The following is a 14,904-nucleotide window of genomic DNA, read 5'->3' as shown; positions in this document are numbered from 1 at the left end:
AATCTTTATCTCCTGGATCATCAGTGCTCTGTCACTAGCTGTTCATGAGTACACTGACCAACCTGTCAAACCCCAGAAGATAAGAATGCCTATATTTTACAAACCTCTTTGGGGTAATAAGAGATAGAGATTGGCTAATCAGTTGAGATCGTTTCAGTCTGCAACATAGAGTACTAACTAGGTATTCTTTTTCATGCTGCTTTGAAACCAGCATTTTAAAGCGTTCAATTAATGGCTAGAAGAAAGTAGGAAAACAGAGGAAGAGGGAGAAATGGAGTCCACTTTCTTCTTGCCAATTAAAAAGTTCTAGTGCCGCGTTTGAGATTGCAGAACACAGCGACAAACTTACAGCAAGAAAAATGAGTCCGAAAACCTTACTCAGCTGCACCTGCTGCAGTTTTTATATCCAATGTATGCACTGTGTCAACATATATGTCAAGCATTGCTCCTTCACACACACAACATAAACTCTTGCACACATTTGGCTTACGTACACAGGTGCAGTGTCAAAGATACCTGCAATGCTCCACTTTATAATTTATGTGGCCTTTGTGCATTTTTGGCTTCCTTTGCACTTTTTTACGACACACACACACACACACACACACACTAAAACAAACAGTCATCATTAACAAACACCACCTCTACTTTTTTCCTTGTTTATGGCCCTATGCTGAATTAAACTTAATCTGCTGTGTTCTTCCTCTCTTTCTGTTTCTCCTGGTGTCCCTCCCGCCTCCGTTCTCAGCTAGTTGCATGTTTAACAGGAACTCTGGCTTGTAAAGCTACATTTATAGATCCCGTATGTTTGATTGTATAGGGCTTTATGACTTTGACCTTGACTGAACAGGAGAGAGAGGTGGACCTCCTACAGCAGAGGCGAGAATGTCTGTGTGTACGTTTTAGCCTTGTGATGAAGATGAAATGTGGGACTTGAAGGGCTATATAGTTGACCTAAGATTCAAATATAGTGATAATTTACTCATGTATCTTGAATAACCATTTGACTAAAAGGACATTAGCAAAATGTCCAAGCTGCTCTTTTTCAAAAGCCGTATATTTGGATGATAATTGTTTCTTATGGGGATGCAAGGTATTTTCAACATTTACAGGGGCTAGTTGGGGATTTTATTACAGTATAAATCCAAAATGTTTTTCTCCCATAAAAATTCCCAAACAAATTACTGTTTTTTATTTATTTTTATTTTTACTTTGCTCAAATAACTCACCATTCAAAGCAAGTTGAATAAAAACTTAAATTTTGCTTTGTTCCTCACACAAAGTGATTGTATGTCTTTTGAAGACTTGAAAAAAATAGTGCATTAAGGAATACTTTAATATTTTTTATGCCTTTTTAGAGCTTGACAGCCACAGTCCCCATTCATTTTTATTGTATGGAAGAGAGCAGCTTGAACATTCTTCAAAACATCTAATTGTCTGCTCCACACATGAAAAAAAGTCATATAGGTTTGAAATGAAATGAGGGTAAAAAACTAGGGTTGAACTAATCCCTTCAAGAGCCATCCACCAATCATGAGTCACCATTAAAAGTACTGTATGAGCAGCTTCTCTCTCATAATTCATAATCCTCTTGAATCCTTTGTGTTAACCATTGGAGACTAATTTTTTGTGATTAGTTGCAGAAATCCCACTGTGTGTCACCGTTGTTTTGGTAATAAGCAGCTTAAAAACATTTACACACACATTTAGCTCTATGCACAATAGAGGTGAACACACACATCATCTGGACGGGCTGATGAAAAGGCCCGTTAGGCTGGCGAATATGTGAACAGGCTAGCCCGATGAAAGATGATAGGCCAGCTGAGCATTAACTAATGCAGAACAAATGTCCTCTTGGCTTCATTGTCAAAGGGTTGCATCACACACTAGCCATGCGCTTGAATCGCCAAGCACTTCTGCAGTCAGAATATAGGCTGGTCGGATGCGGCGGTATGTAAGCGTATCAGCGCCGTATCAGTATCATGGAGTCCCGCACCTCTCGGCTCTGTGATCATGCTTTCTCAAGCTTTGAGCTTAAGCCACCGGATCCTTTTCTTTCTTTTCACACACAATAAAACGATCTATTTCCCTCTTTGGTCCAGAGCCACCCATTCATAGACAGATTCAGAGGGCCTGAACGGCATGTACCACGTCGGTTTGTGTTTGGGGAGTTCGCATAGTAACTGTGAGCATAATAGATACCAAAGAAACATTGATATACACTTACGCATGCACATCTGTCAGCAGAACGCTTTGTGAATTTGCCTCGATATATCAGTTTTCACTGAAGACTTTGTAGAGGAGGCCAGACAACTTTACTTGTAGAAAGACTTATTGCTGGGCGATATGGGAAAAAAACATTTTATACTGAATGGCGATTTCAGATGACTGATGTCTATCTCTCTGTATTTTCAAAAAGTGGGCTAAATGTTCAGTTTTCTTTTTATAAGGCACGCAATGGGTAAATTAAGCTTGTAAAGTGCTTTGTTAAAGGGCAAAACACTTTTTGGGCTGCGAAGGCTTTGTTGCTGAGTTTGCAGCAGCAAACAAAGGTTAACAGTTTTGGTATTGCTGTTTATAGTGCTATTGTAAATTAGATTTGAAGTACTTTTTAACTTTTCGAAGCAACCTGGATCAGTGGCTTTTTTGGACAATGTTTCTGCTATGACTCGTAGTCTGACCATATTGACCTGTGACAACAACAAAACGGAGACTAAATTTGGGTACTGACCAAATCCCTAATTTGCTCGTAAACGTAGGCATCCTTTGTCTAATCGGTTGTTTAGATTTGAGTGTCTATCTCAGTAAAGTAGTGTTTGCATACACAATTAAGCCTAAATACACAGTTTGAAGACTGCAAGACTTTAAGTATGGAGTTAGATTTGTTGCATTTTTCCAAATAATTAGATTGAGATTCACAAACAAATGTAAAGAGATTCACAAAAAATGATCAAATTCACAAATAAATAGATTAAGATCTACAAATAAATGTAAAGAGTTTCACAAAAATGCATAAAACTCACAAATAAATAATACAAATGTGTTTTATGTCACAAACACAACTCTGCCTGGCATTTATTTGTGAACCGCTTTCTGTGCATTTGTAAATCCCCTCACGCATTTGTGGATTTTGAAACACTTCTAGCGTTGACGTGGAGACAAATCCACAAATAAGTGGACTCCACCCACCGTTTCCTTAAGCCAATCAGATAACGGCCACATTGAGCTGACCAATCGTAGCACGTTCTCGTTCACGCTGGTGTAAGCAATGTTAACACATTTTTCCCATGATGTCTGTTTTCTTACCAGCAGATATATGACGTGTCTATAATCTTCCTTATTGACTAGTGCTGGCTACATAAAAATTCATAATTCGTGATAATGTATACACTGGACGCTGCGCAGCACGATACGATGATTCATTGATAGCAAACGGATGCCCGTTCTTCTTCTGAAGTAGCGGCTTCTACAACCAATTGCACGGAGGACACATAATTTGCACATTTGCTTTGTCCTTACACAATGTAAGAAATGACAAAAGGGATGATTTTGTCTGCTGCATATTTAAAACTTGACTGAAGAAGTGGGAAAAGCTGTTGTGACAGTAATTTCCCCTATATTACACAAACTCGCATATTTATCACAAGGCTGAATCCAGTTATTCATTAGTCAGCTACTAGGACATAAATATTATGTAGAATACCAAATATCAGCCCAAATGACAATCACTGAAGATGTAACAGCGTGTACTGGGGTTTTGAGTGGATAATGCAATGCTGAAAAACACATCTTTGCATTTATGATCAAGTGTTTTAACGGATAAATAAATGCAAATCGCTTGTCTGCTGGGCATTTCACTTTTAAATGCATGATACAAGATCCACGGACCTTCTGCGTATTTAAAACTTGACTGAAGAAGTGGGAAAAGCTGTTGGGAAAAACACCTATATTACACAAACTTGCGTATTTATTTATCACGAGGTTGAATCCGGTTATTCATTTGTCAGCAACTTATTGATGCTTTTCTGTTTTTATCATGAATAACGTGACGCTTCCATTTCCATAACACTTTGTTCCCATAATAGAGATGCAAGCGCTGTTTCTCTGGCATTTTCAAAGTGCTCATAAAAATGTGTCTTGTCTTGATACACAGTCTAATGGTCTAACTCTAACGAAATCCAAATTTTAAACATTTTACTGAAGCAATATTATGGGCCTTAGCCTTACACTTCCTATTTGATCCAATGCAGATGAATGAGCAAAGTTATTTCAGGGCAAGACCAGCCTGATTTTAAAGCCTTACGTGATTGGTTGTAGCGAGAACGTGCTACGATTGGTCATGGTCAGCTCAATGTGGCCGTTATCTGATTGGCTTGAGGAAACGGTGGGTGGAGTCCACTTATTTGTGGATTTGTCTGCACGTCAACGCTAGAAGTGTTTCAAAATCCACAGATGCGTGAGGGGATTTACAAATGCTTGCAGTGATTTACAAATGCACAGAAAGCGGTTCACAAATAAATGTCAGGCGGAGTTGTGTTTGTGACATATAAAACACTTTATATTATACATATTTTTATTTTATTTGCAAATCTCATTTTATTTATTTGTGAGTTTTATCATTTTTTGTGAAAACTCTTTACATTTATTTGTGGATCTTAATCTATTTATTTGTGAATTTGATACATTTTTGTGAATCTCTATACATTTGTTTGTGAATCTCAATCTATTTATTAGCAATAATGCAATAATTCTAACCCCATACTTTAAAGACTGATTTTTTTTTTTTTCATTTTCAGGTGAACTGACCAGTTAAATGGTCTAGCTCATCACAATCTCGTGGCCTGTGGATCATTTTCTCAGTGTCCCTCCTAATCCAGATTATCAAGGCAGTCGAGGCCTTGCGATTTACAAAGGTTTTGAGACGCATTGTTGCTGCCAAAGAAGTGAAAGAGCAGCAACCTGGTGTTGCACGTGACCTCCTGGGTTTTGGGCTTTAGGCTTACTTAATCGGAGTTGTTTCCTGGAAAGTGTGCTTGTTTTTTCTCCAGTGAGCCGGTTATACTTATGAGAGCTCATGGGAAGCATGTCACATGGGACAGACAACTAAAAGAAGAAGAGGGATGCACACATATCTGAATTTTTATTCTCTCAAAATAATACCCTGGCCTGGACTGGAACCACTAGATTGGGATTTGCCAAAGTTTGCGTTGTTCGTGGCTTTATTATTACACAGATTGTTTTTAATACAACATACTTTTATTTATAAACTCACAATTTTTACTCACAATGAATAAAAGACAGGGTTGTTATTGCTAACTAAAAATTGCTCACAAAACACTCGGAAATGTTGCCTTCGCTCACAATAAAATGCTAACGTTTTGTGAGCAAACCAAAGGTTTCTCAGGGGAATGCAAAACTTTTACGCGCAAACACATTTTTTTTTTTTTGTGGAACGTAAAGTCATTGAAATATAATTTGTCCATTCTTGTTCACAGATCTCCTTAAGTTTGTTATTACAGTGCTCTGGATTGATTAGCGCACATGCTAACTTTGATTCTGTCTTTTTTTCGCAGACCTCATTATATATTGCTGCATTATCACTGGGCATCTGGGCTGGAGAGTGAGGCGGGCTTGGTTTGCGAGCTTCGCTCCAAAGCCGTCCGATGACTGTCTGACTCATCACAACCCGCGAATGACAGGCGTGCATTCGAGGGTGGGGCCCGCCTCAGTCTCACATGATTGGCCGCTGGATGGAAATAAGGTGAATGGAACACATGCCCAAGGAGCAAGACCCAAACCAATCAGAGGGAGAAGAGAAACGGTGAGCCTCTTAAGAACTGATTTCATAACAGATTGAACAGCTCGTTCAGCGTGTCATACGTCATTACGCTATTTCAATGTCATTGCACATGCGCTGTCCTTTCAGTTTTGGTTTTCAATCCGATCAAGTGTTTACATGTTCTCTCGATCGGATTAGAAAAGGAATAAACCACCCCTTTCAATCGGATCGAAATTTCATTCGGATCGAGCTCAATCGGATCGATTAAGGTGTTTACATGAAGGCTTTTCAGTCCGATTGAGGCATCAATCTGATTACTTACAGATAATTCGGTTGCATGTAAACATCGAGAAGTTGCACCGAGAAGGCGGAACTAGCGACTGACTTTGTGAAGTGTCGTAGACGTGGCGTCGTTTGTCTTCCACTATGACACACTATATGAGAGAAAACGATTGATTCTTGCTCCCCGACGCCCATGATTGTCGTTTACGATTCACCACGACACCCTGCGTCAAACAGATTTGTGCCAAAAGCGGCATACTGAACCCAGCATACAAGTCTGTATGTCTGGGCTGTAAAGTTACCCATGGTCCTTGCTTCTCTTGTGTGTGGTTATCGAATTTTGTTTCATGTATTGACGCTTCGGGAAACTCAAATTTTCTGGTCAATGCACACACTCTCCTACATAATTCAGTTTTCCTGGTAACTGGCTCCATTTGTGTTGTGTACATCTCACAGTGAGTGTGGTGCTGGCTCTACGCTGTGCTTTTGAGTCTAAAGGCAGGCGCTAAGAGAATAGCCTTTACCTCAACATCTACTCTGCACACACATTTTATATAAGGCCTGGAGCTGGCAGGAAAGTTAACTAAAGCCTTAGAGAATGCCCGTTACTGTCCAAAGTCAGCACACACTCAAACCTTACACACACACGCTGCCGTGTAGGCTTTTGGTTCAGCAGGACGGCACAGACTGCCCTCTCACGTTCTAAAAAAGTGTTAGCGTTAGAGCCAACAGCAATGTTTCTGCCAGTTAGCAAAACACGTCAAGTCTTCCTTCTCAGTGTATGTGTGTGGATGTCTAATGTGTAATCTGTCCTTGGGCGATTTCTATATTTAGCAGATCTCTTGTTGCTTTTCCAGTTCGCTGACCACAGATACCTAATGATTTGTTGAGGAGAGGTGTGTTGTTACTGTGTCACAATGGTCAACTAATTGGCTAATTAGAGAGGTCGATGATTAGTGAGGTTGACTAATCTGTGTAGCTTCAGCTTTTTCTGTTATAGTACCACCAAACTAATATGAATTAGATGTAAATCTTAAAATTTTAAAAACTTAAACGCAATTTAGAAATATTGCATTGAAATACTAAACTTATTAAAACTAAAACTGAAAAAAATAAAGCTATAACGAAAAACATAAACGAACAAATAAAAATGACAGAAACAACAAAATTACCATAACTAAAAATTAAAATGGAAAATATAAAAATAAAGGCTAATTAATAAATGCTATAATAGTATATAATACCAAAATAACACTGATATTTTTACTCATTTGTATATTTAATGTGTTTTTCTTTTTTTTTTATAGTTCGAAATTAAGATTTTTCATTTCATATATATATCATGATTCATAAATATACACATATACTGTATATATAATGTGACACTGAAGACTGGAGTGATTTCTGATGGAAATGCAGCTTTGCCTCACAGAAATAAATAATATTCTAAATTATATTAAAATAGAAAACCATTATTTATAATTGTAATAATATTTCACAATATTACAGTTTTTTCTACATTTTTGATCAAATAAATGCAGGCTTGATTAGCTTAAGATGCTTCTTTCAAAAACATGAAAAAAATAGTAACTGTACAACTTTTGTGTTATTAAAAGCTAAATTGATAGTTGAATTTTACTTTTTATCTGGTTACATCCAGCTTAATGAATTATCCTCTAATTAGTCTATAAATGTTGTTCAAGATTAATCGTCATTAAATCAATGAGGCTTGAGAGCAGGTGAAAACGCTCCAGCCTCCTCAAGCGTTTAACGCAATCATTAGTTCTCGCATTTAATTACTCAGAAGCATCGTCAGGAACACAGGACATTACTCCAACAGGACGTTAGCTGCAGACCTGTGTGTGTGTGTGTGTGTGTGTGTGCGCATATAATATGCAGGACCCCAGGAGTGTGGGGTCAGATTCCCAGCATGTTCACTCAATAAGCGATTAAACGAGGGCCCTTCAGCTTAATTACACCGAGGCCACCTGTAAGTAGATTAGCTGATCGTGGAGCACAGCATTCTGGGTTAAATCAAAGAGCAGGAGCAGCAATCACATGGCTTAATAGCTGATTTCTTCTTCTCCGACTTTTATTACTTGCTCTCCTGCTTCCTTGCCACCTCTGCTAACTGCCTCCCAATCACCTTCCCAAACCTTATGTCCGTAGTGGTTCAGCTGTTTCTTTTCTTGTTTACTCTTTATTTTAAATGTTAATTGTTCTGACAAAAGCTTTTCTTAGTGCGTACAACCGAAATGCGCGCACAATAAAAGCCTGTCAAACAGCATGTGACTACTAAAATAATTTCTCTTTTGTATCTTCTTGGTCTTTAGCTTTCAAATACATACAAGGTTTACATAAACACACAGTCAGTTATGTCTTTAGTGAATGTAAAAATTTGGGAGAAAATCGGATGCGTGTCTGTGTATTAGATCCGTGCAGGGCCTAAAACGAACTTTTTGCCAAACCTGCCCATGGCCAGTGACTTAAGAAAATTTACCAGACATAAATATTTTTTACCGACCATGAAACCAAAAATGACAATTCTCCTATTCCAATTTTGATACCACAGCTAAAACTACTAGCCTAACTCATATGAATTAAAAACATTATTAAAGACAAGTAAACAATCCAAAATAAAAAACGACCAAATAATCTAATTACAAGCAATAGCAAAAATAAATACAATAGAATAAAGATACAAATGAAATAAACAGTGCTTTTCAGGTAGGTCTAACAATAGTTTTCATGGACAGAAATAAGTAATGAAATTTAAAATAACACTGCATAGTGTTCACTGTGTTTTTTGTCCTTTTGTTTTGTTTGATTAAAGGTGCTCTATGTAACTTTTCTACTAAAATGAATTCTTTTTTTATTGCCTGTGTGTGAAGGGGTTGTAATCACACATTAAAATGATCCACTTGTCGAGTTTTGCTTTTACCTCTGAAGGCCAGTATTCCTATTTCTATGTGAAGTCTCCGGGTCGGATTTACCGCGAAATCCAACGGATGTGACGTGCATGCGCGCTCCCGAGCCTCTCTCCTTATATACAGTCTATTGTAGACGGTCAGGGAGTTACGTCCGGTTAAAGGCGCACGTTTTTCGGCTTATAACTCAGTCAATCTTTGATCAATATTCCCAAGACTCTAATCGTTCGTAGTGCTGGACGGGGCCTTTCGAACGAGCCCACCCCCGAGATCCAACTCGCCCGGCTCCCCGAGTTATAGCCGTTCGAAATCGGGGGCCCCAGCGAACGGCGATCCGGTAGGGGGCATCCCCGAGGCCCGCCACTCTAGCGTTCGGGCAAGGGTTCCCCTGGGACCTCCTCCCCCGAATTTGAGCTCTCTGGGTCTTTGCGTTCCAGAGATACGAGCAATTTTCTTCTGAGATCGTGACGTCACCGGCGTCCGCAATTTTGCAGCGCGCCCGATGGTTTTCTGCTAATATCTCCGCGAAAACACCACCAAAAACTATGGAACTTATATGGTTCTTTTCAGCTCGACTAGATGGTCCCAACGAGCTCGGTGCTCGCCGAATCCATCTAGTATTCGCCGAGATATTTGCGTAATAGACGGTATTGTCTATGAGTTCGAGCACGAGCGCTCTTGTAAAATTTGGTTGCAATCTGAAACATCACCACTAGAGGCCGCTAAAAGTTACGTAGAGCACCTTTAACATTAAAAATGCAGACACCAGTAGGATTATTAGGATGCTGTCACTTTAAGTCCTAATGCACTGATCTAATATACTGATACATACCATACACATGCGTTTTCTTTCTCAACTGTTTACCTTCACTTAAGACATAGTCGACTGTGTTTACTAGGGTACTTGCCGAGATGGTCATTTTCTGACATAATTTTGTGGGAATGTGTCCGTTCAAGTGCAAGACGACGTGAAAGAGCTCAATTTAGTATTCGGACGTTGTCTGAGGCTCGGCCTTCTGTGTGTGTGTGTGTGCTTTGGATGTTTAAACTTCCCTGTTCCCACACAGCGCGCAAGCAAAGAATTGAGTTTCCTTTCACGTCTTCTTGTGCTTGAATATTTAAATTGGCCCGGTTTTTCACATTTGTAATGTTCATGTTCTCATAACATTGCATTGTTATAATTCATAAAGATGTTACCGACCAACTGGTTATTGACACCATTTCATATACTCGCCAAAGGCAATTTTTACTCGCATTTACCGCTTGGCGAGTGTTAATTTTAGGCCCTGGATCCATGCATTCGGTCCACAAGTGACCGCAGCCTAAAAAAACCTTCTGCCGCTTGTGTCAATAATGTAAAATAAAACAGCAAAAGACAAAGAGAACATCGATTCCTGCTCTTGACTGAATAACTTCAGTAGCTTTAATAAGAATCAATGTATAATTAATTCATAAATATATGTGGTGTTTTGTTTTAATATATATATTTTTTTTTTCTTCAATTTCTTACTTGAAAGCCTGCTACTGTTAAATACACCAACTCAAGATAGTGAAATAAACTGCTTACATTTTAGCTAACGTTGTATTTGCATCTTTGTTCTTATTTTTAATTACAAAGGTAAAATAATGAAATAAAATTAAGTGAAATAAGATTTTGGCTCACATCTACTTCGGACTAAATCACTGACTGACATTATTTTTCTTTTATATTTTATTACCTTTTATTGCTACATTTTTTAATTGGGGAAATTAGTTTGGTTATAGTAATCAGTGACTTGCAAAATAATCGTTGTGTTTATTCTAAGCGCGCACTGCAGTTTTGTTTATCTGTGACAATTGTTATACTTGTGGTGTGTGGACTCCATTCTTTTATATTGGATATATGATTTTTAAAACTATATGTTTATTGTTAAGCTTATAGTTATCGTACTTGGTGTGAACAGGCCTTAAAGTTTTAAAATCAAGTTTTTAATGTTGTTTATATGTCTATGTGGTGTTTTTAATATGCTTTAAGACAAACCATGTGCAAATTCATAAGTCAGCACCATTACTGAGTATTTTCTCCTTAAAACTGTAGTGAACCAAAAAGACAGTCTCAAAAATGATGTTTGAAATCGCTGGTGTTTCTGACGTCACAAACTACCTTGTAACCAATCACGTCACGAGAGGGGCGGGCTTTAGCATATCATTTAGCAATATAGCGGGTGAATTATGTAAATCTATATTCCAATGTTATGATGGACTTTATGCTTTTCTCCACTGACGTTCTATGATGTTCAACGCGTTTCTAAGGATGCTGATTGTCAGAAGGCAGCTGTCTGACTCCGAGATGGCGCTCGCGAACATGGTTTGTGTAACATTAGCAACACATTATTAGCTGTTTGATAACGTAGTCAAGCAAAAGTCTAATCATATTAATTACGTGTCCGACGTAATCGATTCTGATACATCGACTTGTATATGCACCTGTATAATTCACTCTTCCTCTTCTTCTGAATCCGTTTCTGGTTCAAACATATATGTTAAACCAGTATTTTCACTTGCCATTGTGCAGCGTTTACTACAGTAAAGTTGACCGAGTGGATCTCTGAGCTGGTGTGAGTGAGTTGAGGCGAGGCTAATTTGCATATTCATATTCATATACTAAATGAAGCAAGGGTGTAGAGTTACATTCAAGCTATTTTAAGGCATGAAGAATTTTTTTTCACAGGGAAAAACATTTAAATATGCAATTTTGGTGATCAAAGATGAGTTTTAAGGGATACAATTATTGACTACAGGGGAACTTTAAAGGATTAGTTAACTTCAAAATTTAAATGTCCCGATAATTTACTCACCCCCTGTCACGACAGATAGTGGAGAATTGGGTGGATCCAAATGCAGCAATAATATAGTCAGGGCAATCCAAATCATCGTCATCCATGCAAGCGTCATAATCCAAATAATCAGAATCGTAGTCATCCATGCCAGTGTCGAAATCCATTTTAATCAGTCCGAATAATAATATAAAAAAAAAAAAGAAGAAAAAAACCGAGAACAGACAAGAAACAAACCTCAGAGTTGCAGCGTGACAAACGATACAATGACTCAATGAGGGTATTTATGCACAGACACTAACAACATAAATGGGAACAGCTGGGTGCAATCACAAGTGATGGGAACAAACAAGGATTATGGGAAATGTGGTTCTAGAGTGAATGGATACAGGAAGGAAGGAACCTCTAGTGGAACCCAGTGAAAACACAACCAGACACTGTGACACCCCCACGTCATGCAAGATATTCATGTCTTTCTTTCTTCAGTCGAAAAGAAATTAAGGTTTTTGAGGAAAACATTCCAGGATTTTTCTCCATATAGTGGACTTCAACGGATATTAACAGGTTGAAGGTCCAAATTGCAGTTTCAATGCAGCTTCAAAGAGCTCTACACGATCCCAGCCGAGGAATAAGGGTCTTATCTAGTAAAACGATCTGTCATTTTCTAAAAAACAAACAAACATTTATATACTTTTTAACCACAAATTTTTCCCGTTTAAGTCCACTCTATGGAGAAAAATCCTGGAATGTTTTCCTCAAACACCTTAATTTCTTTTCGACTGAAGAAAGACATGAATATCTTGAATGACGTGGGAGTGAGTAAATTATCAGGACATTTTAATTCTGAAGTAAACTAATCCTTTAATACTTGAACTGGAACTGTAATGCTTTAATAGTGGAACTGTTTGGGGCCAAAGAAGATTTTAATTGGATTTTGCATATTTAGCAATCATAATAAACCTGCGTCATGCCATATCACCATCTACAGGTGGATGTCTTCTCCCACGGAGTCACAGATCAGCTATCTAACTTGTAGAATATTAAAACAGACATTTTTGTTGTTTCTAATTTTAATTCAATAAAAAAAAATTGTATTAAAATTATAATTGATATACATATTTGTTTTATTTCATATTGTTTTTCATATTGTTTTTTATGTGTGCATGTGTACATAAAAATAACAATTGTAATACATAATTGTAATAAAAAATATGAAAACATAGAATTTTTCATTTTCATTTTGTATTACAATTATTATTAAACTTCATATTCGTAACCCTGTAGTTCTCATCTACTGAGAGATTCAAGTGCAGTGTGGCACAAATACAAGTGCTAACATGAACCCATGTCGGAGGAACCACTTTAGACAACAGCGCCGCCATCCCTCCAGCTAGAGTCACATGAGCTTCAGGCGGGCGGACTGTTTATCTCTTCTTCTCTCTACCCCCAGCCAAATACAGAAAAAGTGTGAATGCACATTTACATACACTTAGCGGTATCCCTTCAGCTTCTTTTCTTCTTTGCTCTTTGCGAGTGTGCACGTGGCTTTTGTTCTGACATTAGCTGGGAGCTGCCAGATCACATTTAGACAGGGTCTAAAATAAGCTCTCATAAAGCTGGCACAAAGAAGAAAGAGAGAGAGAGAGGGAAACGGCAAACACACAATGAGGGATTTAGAAGGAAGGAAATGCAAGGTGGAGTGACTCCAACACTTCTCTTAGCATAAGACAGAGCGGCCTGACAGATCCTGCCGCTCAAATCACGCCGCACGCCGCTAACCATTCTTAAAAAGCAGTGCCTCGATTTCAGCACTTCAGCTCTGGGAATAATTAATTCCACAATTGAACATAATTTGGATTTATTTGATCTGACATGGCTTTGAAATGTTTCTTCGAAGTGTCTTTACAAACACATGTACACTACCAAAAGTTTGAGGTCAGTACATATTTTTCTATTCATTAAAGAATCCTGAGAACAAGTAGTTTCCACATTTTTTTACCACAGCTGTTTTACATTGATAATAATAAGATCATGTGACACTGAAGACTGAAAATTCAGCTTTGCCATCACAGGAATAAATTACAGTTTCAAAAATATGTCTTAAAGTACTTTTTTACTGTATTTTTTATCAAATAAATGCAGCCTAGATGACCATAGAGATATCTTTAAAGTGGTGTTTCTCTAGTATTTAAAAAGTATTACTGATCCCAACGTTTTGAAAAGTAGTATACCACTGTGCTTCTAAATTTAGTGTGGAGTTTTGAGCGCTCGCTTACATTTCACTTCTGGGTATTGGGTAGTGTAGTGTGATGGACTCCTTCCTTCATTTTATTTATTTATATTATTCCCTGAATTAAGCCACTGTCGCTGCTTGCGCTGTGTTTGCCTTGTCGTAGAGGATGAATGAAACCTCGCTGGATATAAATACGCCACAGATGTTCAGAGTAAATAAAGTTGAAAATAACTGGACGTGACAGAACCAGTTGGCATGTTTATGGGCGCTGGCATATCTCAGGCTCCATCTCTCCTGCTTTATCACGTCGCTTGCCCAATCTCACAGTCTCTCGCTCCTAACCCCGGATTACCGCTCGCGAGAGGGATCACAACACCCAATCACAGACCGCGGGAGGGATTAAGAGTGGGAGAGACAATCACTCACGAAGGATTCTTAGAAATATTCATAAAGAACAGTCAGGGAAAATTCAGTGTTGGAGAGACAGCGGGCAGAGGGAGGGTTGCCAAACGGCTGCGACAGAGAGAGAGAGTCCACTTATGCAAGAGAGGCATCTAAAAGAATCCAGTCAGACTGTGTTGTGTTTATACGGCTCGCTCCGTTGATGTGGTGAAGAGTTATAATTCTGAAGAACAGCGGAGCGTTTCGTCTTCACCATGCACATCCTCCAATCCCACTGCGTTATCAGGTGAGACTCTTCTACCTGTATCGCTCCACAAGCTATGCTGCTCTCGTAACGTGTTAACAAGGTTCCCACGGTCATGGAAAAGGAATTTTAGAAAGTTGTGATATCTAGATCTGGAAAAATGATGGAAATGAAGTATATCTTATTTAAAAACATTTCTATTTTTAATACTTTTTTCGAGT

At 38.3% G+C, this 14,904-nt stretch overlaps 1 protein-coding gene across 2 annotated transcripts in view; it reads left to right on the top strand.

The window, feature by feature from the left end:
- Positions 1 to 14,904, top strand: part of thrab (thyroid hormone receptor alpha b) — a 156,729-nt gene that overhangs the window by 118,056 nt on the left and 23,769 nt on the right. The window contains exon 3 of one of the 2 annotated variants that reach the window (XM_056255509.1): positions 5,574 to 5,821. In XM_056255509.1, coding sequence (XP_056111484.1) covers positions 5,766 to 5,821 — 56 coding nt within the window. In that variant the 5' untranslated portion in view covers positions 5,574 to 5,765. Of the gene's footprint in view, positions 1 to 5,573; positions 5,822 to 14,497; positions 14,726 to 14,904 lie in introns of those variants that run through there. The other variant, XM_056255510.1, reaches the window with a different exon arrangement.

This window comes from Rhinichthys klamathensis, unplaced genomic scaffold (genome assembly GCF_029890125.1).
Source record: "Rhinichthys klamathensis goyatoka isolate OS25496 unplaced genomic scaffold, OSU_Roscu_1.1 h1tg000121l_1, whole genome shotgun sequence".
NCBI classification, from domain to species: domain Eukaryota; kingdom Metazoa; phylum Chordata; class Actinopteri; order Cypriniformes; family Leuciscidae; genus Rhinichthys; species Rhinichthys klamathensis.
The sequence above is the reverse complement of the archived record's forward strand: the minus strand, read 5'-3'. Positions and strand labels throughout refer to the sequence as shown.